Source organism: Oryctolagus cuniculus, chromosome 3, assembly GCF_051225735.1.
Source record: "Oryctolagus cuniculus isolate XC-2025 breed Fujian yellow rabbit chromosome 3, ASM5122573v1, whole genome shotgun sequence".
Taxonomy (NCBI): domain Eukaryota; kingdom Metazoa; phylum Chordata; class Mammalia; order Lagomorpha; family Leporidae; genus Oryctolagus; species Oryctolagus cuniculus.
In genome coordinates, this window is record NC_142869.1 from 140,197,374 (window position 1) to 140,212,171 (window position 14,798).

Genomic DNA, 14,798 nt, shown 5'->3' on the forward strand with positions numbered 1-14,798 from the left:
ACATTTTCTCCCTGTCTAAACTTGGCTCGAGTAAGGGGGAAAAAACCGATCGCTTCCTTTTGCAAGGCAGCGACTATAGCGGTCTCCCCGTGGACCCTTTTTTTTTCCCCCAATACTTTCTCCCACTCCCCACAGCAGGCCCGGACACCGTCCCTTCCCATTTCATAACGGACTCATTTCTAGGGCGTGCGGGTTTGTCTGGGCTTGGTGGCCAGCCAAGAGTGGGTGGGGAGAGGCGTTAAAACCTGGCAGCGCCCCCCCCGCTCCCCCCACCTCCCCCGGGCTCCTCTGGATGCCTCAGGGTCCCTGCCAGCCGGCCTCGCTTGAAGACGCGCTTACGGATTATCCCAGGTCCCCGCGGTCCCCCGCGCCGCAGCTCATTACCACCCGCTTCCATCGCCTCCCCTCCCCCGCCCGGGCACCTAGGTCACAAGTGACTTTCACAGGCAATAAACACTGCTTTCAAATAAATAAATATAAATAAATAAAATGCACCCAGCTCCGCCTGGAGAACCCAGTCGCGACGAAGCGATGAATATTCCACCAGCCCAGCGCAAGAGCGCCTGTCGCGGCTCGGCTCCGCGGGCTCCTCCAAGCCTCACGCGTCCCTGCACCCGAACGGCACGAATCACCATTTCCAGGCACCGCTCCAGGCTGCCAATCCCACTGTCGCTTCGTCTCATTTGAAATCCGGCTACAGATGAAGCTGGCGCTGGGCTGGGGGCTTGGAAGGGGACGGAGCGCAGGGGCCCCCGGCGGTTCGCGGCCGCGGGCGGTTCCCCGCGTCCAGGGGAGACTGCCAGGCTGCGAGCTCCGAGGGGAGCCGGGCGCAGCCGGCTCAGACAAAGGAGCTTGCGCCCGTGCGCGTTCCCACCGCCCCCCGAGCCTTCCCTCGCGCATCCTCGGGGAAGAGAAGGCTACTCGCAGGGCCCAAGGGGCTGGCCTGCGCCTTCCGCTGGTTGGGACCGCTGGGTGGGAGGGTCCCTCTCTCCAGGGCTCTTTTAGGGGCCCCCCTGCAGATGTGCGGGCTCCCGGGTACCCCCGACAGCGCCTCCCTCCCCGCGCCGCGGCACGCACCCCTCCCTGTCCTTCCGGACGCGGACCGGGCGCCGGCCAGGCTCCCCCGGGGGGCGTGCGCCTCGCGCTGCGCTCCGAGCCACGCGGGCCGGAGGGGCGGTGGCGGGCTGGCGGGCGGGCGCGCGGGGGCGGGGGAGCGGCCGGGACACGTGTGGCGACGGCGGGGGCGGGGGCGGGGGTGGGGGGAACGCGGCGCCCGGGGCTTTAAGAAGGTGTGGAGGGGGGCGGGCGCTTTCCCAGGCCTGGCCGAGGGGCGTCGCGCACAGGCAGCGGCGGTGCAAAGGAGGCAGTGGACGACCGCGCTCTCGGCGCCCGCAGCCCCGGCCCCGCTCTGCCACGGCTTAAAGTAACTTTGGGAGCCGCGGTCTCCCGCGGAACTTCCCGGCCGATCCCTCCCGGCTTGTGCCCGCCGCGCTCTCCGCCTTCGCTCCGCGTGGCGCGGCTCCTCCTCGGTGCCGACGTCTCCCAAACTGAATGAGCGAGCGGCGCGCGGGGCGCGCGGCGTTGGAGGCGGCGGCGGCATGGAGCGCGGGCGCTGGGCCCCGCGGACTCTGCTCGTGGCGCTGCTGCTGGGGGCGACGCTGAGGGCGCGCGCCGCGGTGGGCTACTACCCCCGCTTCTCGCCCTTCTTTTTCCTCTGCACCCACCACGGGGAGCTGGAAGGGGACGGGGAGCAGGGCGAGGTGCTCATCTCCCTGCATATTGCGGGCAACCCCACCTACTACGTACCGGGACAAGAATACCATGGTAGGTACCGCCGCACCTCCGGGCGTCCCCCGAGCGCCGGCAGCCTCTGGTACCTTCCCAGGGGCCCTTTAAAAACCGGAGCGGCGACACCCCCTGTCCCGCCGCTGCGCTCTGAAGGCGGGCGCGGGGGAGCAAAGTTAGCGGGGAACCGAGTCGCGAATGGGTGCACTGCCCTTGCCCCATGCTCACACACACACACCCCGCGCGTCCCCGCGGGCAGGGCCGGCGCTCATGCCAAACGCCTGAGAATTCTTGGGGGGCTCGGGGCTTCCTTCCGCGCTGCTGGTTGGTGCCGCTGCCACGGTGAGGGGACGCGCGCCTCTTGCTCCCCTCAACCTAGACCTTTGTCCTGCTCCCTGTCTTCCCCTCGAGGGGCCTGCGGGGCGGCTTAGGGGCTGTCACTGGGCTTTGCGGGCCGGCCGGTGACAGATCGAAGCGCCGCGGTGCCCCGCACCGCCCGCCGCAAAGTTCCTGCGGCTCGCCAGCAGCCAGGAAGCCCCTGTGGACTGCTAACGGCGTCCTGTGCTTTCTGAGGGGGTCCCCGGCTCGGCAGTGCTTCCTGGTGTCTCTGCTTGTTCTCCTATTTTGGCCACGGTGCTGGGCGTTCGGGTCACCTTCGTGGCGCTTCCCAGTAACTTTGCTTACATTTGCACAGCTCACAGCTGCAGGTGGAGGTCCCCCCCCCCCCCATGATGTAAAGGAACCTTTGGGAAGGGGATCATTTTGCAATCCTTTCTGGAAATTAGCACTAAGGAAGACTTTAGCTTCAAGACGTAGAATTTCATCCTAAGCTAGTACACTATGTGGAGAAATCAAACTAGTGTCTGTTTTCTGTGTTTCTGCTGGGACTTCTGAATGTTCCACTTCGATGGCGCTTTTAAGCAGTTGACAGCCACTATTTAATCTGAATTTTAACGCAAAAAATAATTAGACCCAACCGAATAGAAACTGCTGCCTGGTTAGGTCGTGTTACAGTTTCTCTATTAGGCTAACCGTTGTTGACACGGCAAGAGACAGCCCGAGGGACACTGGCATTTCAGAAAGACGTGCGTTTAAAAATGTTAAGAATACGTAGGAATTTTTTTTTTCAAGACGCTTCATACTCTGGTTTCTCTTCAGATAGTATAAATCTTTTGCCTTTTCTTTAAAAAAAAAAAACCTTCCTATCTGTTTTAAAATATTTGGCCTAAATCAATGCTTCCTAGTTTAGAAAAATGTTTTCGCAACTTTCTTGTAGCACAAAGTCCAATTTACTGGGATTTTAAAAATTAATTTTGGAAAGTCAATATCCGTGACTAGTCTCGCCTTTCCCAGAAGCCCTTCCTGCACTGTCGTCCCAAGAACAATCTGGTGCTTTTCTGAGTCTGAGGCTCTTTAGGTGGAAAGAAGCCAGCATGGTGACACCTGGGAGCCTAACCCAAGACAGATTGGTTGGGCCGCTCACTCAGTGTGAGGAGCCTTAGCAAAGATGCTTGCCCAGTGCTAACTCCCGGGAGGGCGGTAGGTGAGCTAGCAGGGCGGTCTGGGCAGGCTGGGAAGAAAGACCATCTGATGGCATGAAGCCCATTTTTGTTTCTGTCTTCCACATCAGTTGTAAGGTGCTGTCATGGAACATTTAAGTCAAAAACACTAAACCGTACCGTAGGCTTTTCTTTTGCTGTAAAGTTAGCAGGTGTGAGTCCACCTACCACCACGGACGATAATCGGGTCTGAAATGACCAGCAGGTGACCCTGAGGAAGAATGAAGTGTAATGCTTTATACTGGGCATTGGGAGGAGAGAATCTCCAATTTCTGCCACTGAAAAGGTCGAGGAATCTTACTGTGTTAAGTTATAAAAGGTCAAATTAGTGTAAGCTTTGAGGATAAATTCCTGTTAACCTAGTTCACCAACCACTTATATCTGAGCTCTAGCTGTAGCTATAGGCCTTTAGTAACAGTTTGTCTTGTAGGATGTTCCACATGAAGAAGAAATGTTGAATGCTTTTTTAGATCTTTTGTCTAAATTAATTTCAAAGTTAATTGTTTAGCATCTGGAAGAAGTGAACTGCCGATAGTTCAAAACTTAACCCAATATACTTTCATGAGTGGCTTATTTGGATACGTGACCAAAATGGAAGGTTCTTTGGCCAAAAAGTCTATGCAAGCTTAAGGTATCTGTAGAATGTTGCTTGCGACTTTGCTGCTAACCTTCTAGGTCTTTAAAAGGTAGTAGCTATGTCCAGAAAAATACGGAGTATCTGTGATTTACATGGAACTTGTGTTGTTGGGTACAGAGCTGATAGATTTTTTTTTTTTAACCTGAGAGTGCACTGGTTGAGGTGGTGTGTACGTGTAACGTAGAATGTTCATGAAGATCAGGGCACGGACAGCCTAGATTAATAAGAAATCTAGAATAAAGACGTTAAAAATCACAGGTTCCTGTATTTGTCGTGTTTATTTAAAGGTTTCTATCAAAAATCTTTGACCAAACATAATGATGAAATATAGTACTAAAGAATTTGAAGCTTGGGACTGTAGCAGAATAGTTACAGATTTCCAACATTAAGTAGTTTATTCATCTGTCTGCAGTATCAGCCGCTCTGTACATAGTGCATGGTTGTTATCTAATAGGCTCCCATCTCTTAATTAAGTGGTGTCACGCAGCATCTCTGTTCTCATCTTCTTATATCTTTTAAATTCTCTTGTCTGTGACTCCCTTGAGATGGCATTGTTAGCCATGACGAACTATGATATCTTTCCATGCATGCACCGCAGTGTAGAAGCTTAGCAGAAAGAGGTTTTATATGCATCATTAGAAAGATCTTGGGGTCAGACATTTTTTTCTAGATTTTTTATTTTTTGCACGAAACCCAAGATCTGGTCTGTTTTCTCAGGGCTTCCAGGTGCCAAATCTGGGTAATTTTTTTTTTTTTTGATAGAAAGTTGCAAATGATAGGAAAGTAGGAAATGGCGACCTAGATGGTCTGGGTCGCTGTTTTCTTTCCCAGCCACGCCCAGCAGCTGACTGCCTGTGCTCCTGGGGACCAGTACAGTACTGTGACACACGCACGCGAGGGTCAAGGTGAAGTCTGCAGCCTTCCTCTCCCGTGGTAGCGCCTCTTCCTCATCTGCACCACCTAGCTGTCTCTCTACCACTGTTGTTTGCAACTCCTCCCCCAGTCAATTTACATTTTTTCTTAATTGTGGAAGCATTTCCCCCCACCCCTTTATGCTTAAAATAACTTCAGCGTCGCTAAGCCCGAAGAGAACATATTGTGTGAGAGGAAGACTTCAGATACCCCTGAAGTCCCATCAGGGAGCACCTGCCCACTTGCGAAGTTGCCTTCACTCAATCACCACCAGAAAGGAAAGATCAGCTCTGAAAAATCATTGCCCCTGCAAGCCAAGGGTGGATACAGGAGTCTGTTCAAAGCACTTGCGCTTCAATGAGGCCATTTACCTGAATTTCTAGGAATTAGAATCTCTATTCTTATAGGGCAATAATGATAAGAATGTGATCTAAGCAGTCTATTGAGGGAAATCGATTCTTTGTGGTTCAGACTGAATTAGTGGCATACCAGGGACACTTTAGAGGGAGGATTCTCTTGTATTTTGTAGATCCACCAACACCATTGGTGGTTCTTGCATTCAACATTTCCATGCCATTTAAAAAACCATACTGTGAAGGTGGGCAGGAAAATCACTTTCCTACTGAACGTTTACCTTAAAAAAATAAAACCAGGATAAAATATTCGGGGCACGTTGCTGTAACAACTGCCAGTTACCTATTGTGGACAACCTGTGTTCTGAAATCAACTAGTTGCTGTCTAAAGATCACTGTTCAAAGGAAGTATACTGGATGTGGTGGCCTCTCAAATCCGAGTGATGGCTCTCTGTGAGATACAATGCTTGGGCACATACTCCAGATTTAACTCCTTTCAAAGACACGATTTTACTATTTGGATATAAGTCATTTACCTTTGCTAAAATAACAGTTGTTGATCAGGTGTGTGTGTGTGTGTGTGTGTGTGTGTGTGTGTTTAATCCTCCTTTGGTGTCAGATTATTTAATCAGCATATTGAAACTCTTAGAATCATTTGTCAGATGCAATTTATAAATGAACTGCAGCTGTGTCCTGCTTAGATCTGACTGAAAATGTGGCTTTTTAAAGCATTTTGCTCTGCTTGTCATGTAGTTCATCTTACTCTCTGTAATTTATTGGAAACATTTTACTGATGTGGCTCAGATTGTTTCTTAAACCAAAAGATGTTGCCTCATGTAATTTATATTCCTTGTGTGTTTCAGTTCCAATCTTAAAAAAAGATCAGATCTTTAGAGTCATAATTCAGAATATCATTTAGGCAGAAATTCTTACTCCGTAGTAATTCATTACTAGAAATTATTTAGAGTATTTCTTTCCAGTTTTTTTATTTTAAATTATTTCTATTTTCATTAAAATGATAAGCACAGAAAAGGAAAGTTGTGTCATTGTAATCATGTGAGTATTATTTTTTGCTGAACTGTCTGATTCGAATACATTTTTCTTTCTATCTTTGAAAAGAGGCTGATAGATATTATAACGAGATTTTTAAAGTCAATATTATTGACTTCCCAGTTTTTCATAAATTAATTTTATTCAAGAGAAAATATCTTAGAGCTATCTTTGATTTGTTTTTCCCCTTTTGGGAATTGGCCAATTTTACAGAATGATCTGGGAACCTCACATTATCAATTATTTGGGATAGGTTGCACAGTAAGTGATAACTGTTTCTCTGGTTATTTCAAGTGTGACACAGAAACTTATTATGTCTTTAATGCTCACAAGCAGCTGCTGATGCAATAGCCCCTTTATTTAAAATAGCCTTTACTAGTGAAAATCATAAATAAATTGAGCGGCAAGTACTTTTTGAACATTTGCATTTTAAGAGTTATACTGGTCAATGTACTCACTCAAGAGATAAAGTTATTTCTGTTATATAAAAGCAGATTTTAAAAAAAAGGATGATCCTACACTGAGGGAAAGAAGGGAAGTGGGAGGTGTGAGGTTGGAATGGGCAGGTGCACCATGAACAGAGAGAAGTGAGGTAGGTAGGGTGTGTCTGAGCCACGACATAACATGCGTAAAAGGAAATTCATTTATATATTCTTGTTTAAAAAACATTGAGGTGATTAAGATACACCTTTCACCTAATTTTAGATTCACTTAAAAAATAACCAAACTATCATTTCATCCTCATCAGCTTAAAGAAAATTCTAAAGCACATTTTTAAGAAACTGGGATTGAACTTTTCAACCTTGAAGTTCCCATAATGACTGTTTAAACATAGAAATGGTGTATTTTTAAAAAAATCTGGACTCTAGAACATTCTGCAAGAAGTGATCTTTCTTTGGTGTTAAGTGTGTGGCTCAGAGAGCAGTTTTCACCATGGTCACCTGCCATGCTCATCTCAAAGAGACAGAACTTCTGACAAGTTGAATGCTGTGCCTATGAGTTAACGAATTATTTTTAAAATTTACTGCCTTTAAAACTGTGCATACTTCATCCCCCATTTTATTCTGTCCCCTAAGGGTCCCAGCTATGGCAATGAATTTGAGGGTGTGTGTGGAGCACAAATGAACAAGTGTTGGTTTGTAGTGTGAGGTAACCCTAATTGCTCAAAACACAAAGCTAAGCTGGTTAAACTGCTTTGAGTACCACAAAGGGATAGTTACAGAGGCTCTGAGCTGCCAATGTAGACATTAAATACCCTAGAAATCCTTTTCTTAGAAAACTAAAACGATGTTGAAAACACATTTTTACTGCTGAAAGGTCCCTCTTCAATTCTAGGAGAGCTGGCGATGGGTCCCGGTAACACTGATTGTGGATGGCCACAAACCTAGGGACCCGAGCAGGGCTGCTAACAGCTGGAGCAGCGCGTGCTCCAGGCCCCTCGCCGCTACCTGCCTTTCCTGCGCTGCTCCCCCTCCTCATCTGAATGCAGCCTGCCTTCTCTTTTGCTTTCTTCCTTCTCCTAAAGCTTCGCAGTCGCTTCCCTTTTGCTTCCCTTCTGATCCGTGTCGCAGGCTCTTGGTTCCCCTCTCCACCTCTTTTTTCTGCTTCACGGTTCTGTTTCCTTTCTCTTTTTACTCTCTCTTTTCTTCAGGGTTCCTCTGGTCACCAACTTTATGGCATTTCTCTCCTTTGATATGTAATGTGGAAAGTATCTCCACGTTTTTATCAATTATGATATTCATTGACCATTTGCCATCATAGAAGTGGGTAAAAGTAGGTTTGCGTATTGCCATTGTAAAGATCGGTTTGATCTGCTCATTTAAAACATTTTACTTGCCCATTTGAAAAACTGTGAGCTAGTTATTCCCAATAGGAAAATAGGGTCCCTTCTCCTGCACTGTAAAATCTTTTGGTAGAGCACCCAAGCCTGTAGTTGTTGGATTCCGAATTGGCTGCCTTTTTTGCTGTCAGTGTGTGGTGACGCTGTAGCATCAGAAGTTTGGGCACAGAAACTCTTAGATACAGCGGATGGGAGTGCTGTAGCAACTGGAAAACAGCACACTGAATGCATTTGAATCCCAAAGGCAGCTCCATTTTGAGATCTCTTGAATGCTTGAGTGCTCTAGGCTGCTTCTGGAAAGCTGAAGAAGACGTGACTTCATCATCATCCCCATTACCTCGGATTATGTCATTGAGTTGCTGGTCTCATTGGCAAGCGCATAATTGCAGCTGCGTAGCTACCGCCATAACGAAGCCACCTTTTCAGGTCACTGGCATTTGATAAGCAGACCAGAGAGGGCAGCAGTGCGGTGAAAGGTGGAGTGCCCCAGATTGGAAGCAAAGAAGGGAGCTCTGTTTTCCTGATTCATTTAACAGGCAGAGAGGGAGGCTAGGGGAGAGACAGACAGAGAGAACTCCCAACCCACTGATTCACTCCCCAAATGCTCATAAAGCCCAGAGCTGGGCTGGGGCCATAGCTGGGAGAAGCAACTCAATCAAAGTCTCCCAGTTACGTAAGCCATCGCTGCTGTCTCCCAGGGTCTGTGTTAGCAAGAAGCTGGACTCATGGACACCAGAGATGGAACGCAGGTGTCTTAAGCCATGACTTAAATGCCAAGCTAAACACCCACCCTCCTCAATCCTCCAGGGTATTTCTTGAACAGAATCTACTTCATTGTTTTGTTGCATGTGAACTCCAGTGTGTATTCCAGCTCAAACATTTGAAACGTCTGTGGCTCCAGGCGCAGACTCATGACCCTGTAAAGAGAAGCCCAGAGAGGCACAGTGAGGTAGTGGGGAGAGTCCAAGCTTTTGCAGCAGCAATTCGTCTGCTTGTCTTGCACCTGTCCTCTCTGAGCTGCGGAGTGTACATTTCTAATATAGAAGCCATGGTTTCCACTTTTCATTGTCGCTGATATGAAACAAGACATTGTATATAAAGCATGTGACACACAGTAGGTGCTTACTAGGTAATGGAAGTTATCATCTGCTACAGTCACCCAATTTGAGATGAGATACCCGGATAAGAGCTGTTCATCCGTGCCTGGCCAACAGGCGACATGTTTCAAGTGCGATTCCAAACTGAGTATGTTGAGAAGGGTCACAAAAGTGGAAAAAAAAAAAATCGGCTCGCTACCAAATATGGATGCAGAAGCCACAAAAAGCCACAAAAAGTGTTATTTTTTGCCTTCAGATATCATAAAATCAGTATAGTTTTAGTCCAATAGAAATTTTGGTTAATTTATCCAGTTCCTAAGTCAAACATTCTTGTTCCTAAATGGAGTATTTTTCTTTAGTTGACCAAACCCACAACCAAAAATGTGTGGGTTTAGATAGCGGTCTAGGGACATATGCAGAATTAAACAAATGTAAAAGAGTTTCATGCTTGTATATTTGGTCCAATTTTTTATACTATACAAGGGGTCTTCGAAAAGATATGGGACCTATGTATGAGGAAAAAGCTCTGCACGGACTTCAAACAGATTTTACACCAAAATATACTTCTCTCTTGAATGCCATTTTCCAAGAACTTTTTGAAGCACCCTTATGTGTGCATGTCCACAAGCCAATGTGAAATGCTTTTAAAATACAAAACTCTTGCAGCCAAACTGGAACTGAGAGAGACTGATGTTGACAGAGTTTGCTGGGTCCTGAGAGTGAGTGAAGAAAGTAGGTGGTGAACCGCAAGGCCAGTCCATCTGTGAGAAAACACAGCCACACCCACACACAGGGCAGAGTAAGGCCGTGGCTGGTGGTGCGCTCTCTGTGTCCACGGCAGGTAGGTTGACATGGGCAGCCACATGACCCTGTGTAGGTTGTTCAGAAGTATGGAGTTAGATGATCTCCGTGGCAGATTCTGGAATCTATGAAAGTTTGTCCATCGATCTCACAGTTGAGATCTTCTCTGGACTATTGGAGAGCAATTGCTCTGTTTCTAGACCCAACAGTGCCACGTTTTGTGGCACACGTTGATTGTTGTGTACAGTTACATCTAGGATGCCTCTCTCACTAACTGATTTTGTTTGGATCAAATGTGTCCAGTTAAAGATACCCCCAGTCCTGTATGATTCAGTAATGTTAAGTGGAAGTCAGCTGATTGTGATCTTTGGGAAGGTTCTTGATAAAACAAAGGAGGTTTTCAGAAGACTCAGCAGGTACATGTTTTGTTTTTGTTTTCATTTCTTGGGACCATACCCTTACCTATATCTTCTAGCTAGGAGGTGTTGCAGCCCTATTCTGTTCTTGAGGATCCTGGCCACAGGCTAAGAATAGTGACTCAGAGCTGTAGAGGGAGCTGGGTCCTTATGTATATTCTTGGCAGCTGTGTCAGCCCTGGAATAATTTGGAAGTTTCTTTTATCATAAGAAAAGTTACTCCGGGCCAGCACTGTGGCCCAGCGGGCTAACACCCTGGCCTGAGGCGCCGGCATCCCATATGGGCACTGGTTCTAGTCCGGGCTGCTCCTCTTCTGATCCAGCTTTCTGCTGTGGCCTGACAAAGCAGTGGAAGATGGCCCAAGTCCTTGGGCCCCTGTGCCTGCGTGGGAGGCCTGGAGGAGGCTCCTGGCTCCTGGCTTTGGATCGGTGCAGCTCCTGCCATTGTAGCCAATTGGGGAGTGAACCATTGGATGGGGGATCTCTCTCTCTCTCTCTCTGCCTCTGCCTCTTTTCTGTCTGTGTAACTCTGACTTTAAATAAATAAATAAATCTTTAAAAAATATTAAAAAAATTACTCCTATTAAGTCATGCTGAGTTTATGTTCTGAATGTAGTCCTAATTAATATGCATTTCTTTGAAACACATGAAGGAACCAGTTAACGTTCTCTGCTGTGTCACTCACAATTCTTGTATCCAGTTCTGAATTGCTTTGGTCCTCTGGTGCTTTAGCTAGGCTACTTTGGGTGTATTTCCAGAATATCCCTGCAGGTGGTTACGATGGTGCATTTTGTATTAGCTCTTGTAGTTGAGCTGTGGGAAGGTAACCTGTGCCTGACCTCTGGTTTCTGGAGTCGCTTATATACTGACAGTTTATGCTTGTTAGTTTCCGCCTCTGAACTTTGTTTGCTGACACTCTTATCTCTCCAAAGTGCAGCGTCACCATATGTAAATCCTGTTGACATTTACAACACCTAGATGTGCTGCTTGGCTGTGAATGTGGGCTCTGCCCTCACCTTCACCTTGTCTGTTATGTCTGGCTCAAGCCTCCAGGACCGAATCCAAGTTTGTCATTTCTCCTGCTTGTTACATGTCAACAGAGGAAGCCGACACCGCAGGCTTACCTGCAGGAACATGTCATCATTTGGCGGAGGCCACTTCTGTTACGAGTGTTGACATATCCTGTGGTCCTAGTCCCGGTCCTTTTCATACTTCCTTTCCTCGCAGCCACACTTCCTGCATTCTCACCCTGCAGAAACTTTTATGTCCAGTGTTTTTTTTTGGGGGGGGTGGGGGTGGGGAGGAGCGGGGAATATAGGAAAACAAGTTTTGTTCTAGGTCTTTAAAAAAATAAAGTGGATTGACATTGCCATTCTGAGCACTGAGACTGTGAAAAATGGCAGCTGAAGAACTATCGGAATAAATCATAGCCATAGTAATAAGAGTGAACCCTAAACTAGCACTTAATAGGTGCCAGAGACTAGGTGCCTTATGTGTATTAACGCACGTGATTCTCTGCAAAAGCCTCGGGAGCAGGTGCTGTTACCCTGCTTCTATGGAGGCAGAAGGGAGTCGCAGAGAGGTGCGCCTTTTGCCCAAGACTGCAAGGCTGCTTATTCGGGACTCTGTCTTACTCCAGAATCATTGGAGTGTGCAGTTATCTTTTTAAATGATGATTATTCCTGGGAAGGGAACATAACAAGGAATAGTAAAAGTCATTTCAGGAAAAAGAAACTCAGGAAAAAGTAAAAGCTATTTTTTGCTGATTAAGATAAAAGATTGCTGGGCAGGCATCGAGCCCAGGCATGCAGACACCCACTAAGAGGTCCAGGTCCCATATCCGAGGACCTGGGGTTGGCACCTGGCTCCCGACTCCAGCTGCCTGCTCCTGCAGACCCAGCAAGGCAGCAGTGACAGCTCGGAAATTGGGTTCCTGCCTCCCATGAAGGGGACCTGTGTTCCCAGCTCCCAGCTGAAGGGTCAGCCAGCCCACCCATTGCAGGCGTTGAGGGAATGAACTCTGAGTGGGAGCTCTCTCTGTATTTCTCTCTGTCCCCTTCTCAGAGCCTCTCAAATAAACAGATGATGACGAAGAAGTAAAACATAAAATAAAGATTTCACATATCAGTCCAGAAGGCTGGGGTTTTATAGTTCTAAGTTTTCAGTTGTTGGACTACACATGTCTTTCAGATAAAGCCCAAATCAAAGGTATTATCTAGTGTGCTATCTGCATGAAAGAGTTACTAGCATGCCTTCCAAGTAAGGAAGGCAAAGTACCAAAAAGCCATTTCCAAATTTTTTTTTCAAATTTATTCTTATAACAGTTTTATAATATAATTTTTATTAGCATGCCAAATTAAATAGGAAATTTGTTCTCTGACTCACCAGTAGAACTTAGGTGCAGCTTGAATACAAGAGAATTCAAAAAGGTATGTGGCAGGAGACTTTTTAAAACAATTTCGTTGACGTTCATCTACTTGCAATATATCCCTTTCTTTAGAAAAGTCCTCTAAGTGTTATGAGTCTGCATGTGCAGCCTACAAAATTGAGAGAGGTGGCGTACAATGGAAATCCTTGGTGATGACCCAGAGCTTTCTGCAGTGTGTGGTCCACTCTCTACTCAGAGCCCTGCTCATACAGTGATATCAAAATCAGTGTTGTCTTGCACTTGACTTTGTAGAGTTACTTTTCATACATGGATCAGATATTTTTATTTAATATTTATTTATTTGAAAAGGAGAGAGGGAGAGAGAGCTTTCATCTGCTGGGTCACTTCCCAAGTGCCTGCAACAGCTATGTCTGAGCCAGGCTGAATCCAGGAGGCTGGAACTCCATCTGGGGGGTCTCCCACAAGGGTGGCAGTAGCTCAAGTGCCAGGGCCATCATCCGCTGCCTTCCCAGGTGCACGAGCAAGAAGCTGGATCGGAAGTGGAGCTGTGGAGACTTGAACCCGCACTGTGATATGGAATGCAGGTGTCCCAAGTAGTGGTTTAAGCTGCTGCACCACAGTGCCTAGGCCATGGCTCAATGCTGTAAAAAAATCACTTTGTGTTGAGTTTGTTTGAATGAGAATGAGTGAACAACCGCCAAGGCCTGCCAGCGAAGACAGCTCAGCTGTAGATGTCCCGCTATGGCGAACATCCACTGCAGGAGTGTTGAGCCTTTATTTTGGCAGCATTATAATGTCCTCTAAGCCTTTGTACTTACCTTGGAGAACTGGTTCAGCTTAAAAACACGAGTTTCCTGAGCTGCCACAGAGCTGAAGAATTCAGAGTGGCAGGTATGCCAGGGTGCCTTGGTTGCCAGCAATAGAAACCAACCCTGGCTAACTTGGGCTCATGGAAGATACTAGAAGGAGCTTGGTTAGCTCACAGAATGGACGGAGAACCCGAGTGGGGCGGTCCACTGCTCAGGGAATCTGGGTGGTAGGAGCAGTGGTCGAGCTTTCCTGTCCCCACACTTGGGATGACTCTTCTCCAGGTCCTTTCCTTTCTTGCGTCATTGAAGTTGCACAGTGCTGCAGAGATGTGCTGTCACTGCTCAGACCCTCTGGGACTCTGTCCACCGCGCTTCGCTTCAAACCGCCAGCAGACTTCGGCTGAACGGGGCCTGTAAGGCAGTCACTAAAGGCAAATGAGTGAGTGTGTGCCCTTGGCCGCACGTATCCACTACAGCAAAACCCTGTCCTCACTAGGAAGCTGGCAAACACTCACCAGGACAGGGTGGCACTGATGCAGCTGATCACAGGACACACTTTCGTCGTCTGGCTTTTGCAATTTCACACTGTTCTAGTTTCTGCCCCCTTCCCTGTCTGCTGTTTCTCAGCCTCCTTTCCTATCTCTTCGCCCCGCCTCTGTAGAGTTGGCACACCCACATCTGCCCTTTGCCCTAGGGATGGCATCCATTCTGGTGCTTCAAGTGCCACTGGCACGTTCATGACTCGAAGTCTGTCTGAGGCCTGCCGTGCCTGTCGACTCGGTATCTCCACCTGGATGTCTGTTGGTACCTCCTGTCTCCTCTTACCCTAGAGCAGCCCCTTCTGGCCTCCCCCACCTCTGCTGATGCTGACTCAGGCCCTACAATTGTGCAGTCCCCGATCTTTTTTCTAATTCTCTGCTCCCAGTCCATCCTTAAGAGCAGTTGGTTTTGCACTGAAACACACCCAGCATCTGTCATGGCCGCCACCATCAGGATGCTACGGGCAGATCCTATTTGCCTGCATTGCTTCAATGCTTGCTCACCTTCCATCCTGTCTTAGAGCCTGAGGACTTGGTTAAAACCGAGGTCTTCCCATTCCTCTGCTCCAAACCTAAGGTGACACTCCGCCGGTGTTTTCCTGGACCAGTGC

The 14,798-nt window shown here is 47.7% G+C and overlaps 1 protein-coding gene across 2 annotated transcripts in view; it reads left to right on the forward strand.

Moving 5' to 3' along the window:
• Positions 1–1,307: 1,307 nt before the first annotated feature.
• Positions 1,308–14,798, forward strand: part of RELN (reelin) — a 539,369-nt gene continuing 525,878 nt past the window's right edge. For both annotated transcript variants that reach the window (XM_051849694.3, XM_070071183.2), the window contains exon 1: positions 1,308–1,824. In XM_051849694.3, coding sequence (XP_051705654.3) covers positions 1,599–1,824 — 226 coding nt within the window. In that variant the 5' untranslated portion in view covers positions 1,308–1,598. The remainder of the gene's footprint in view (positions 1,825–14,798) is intronic.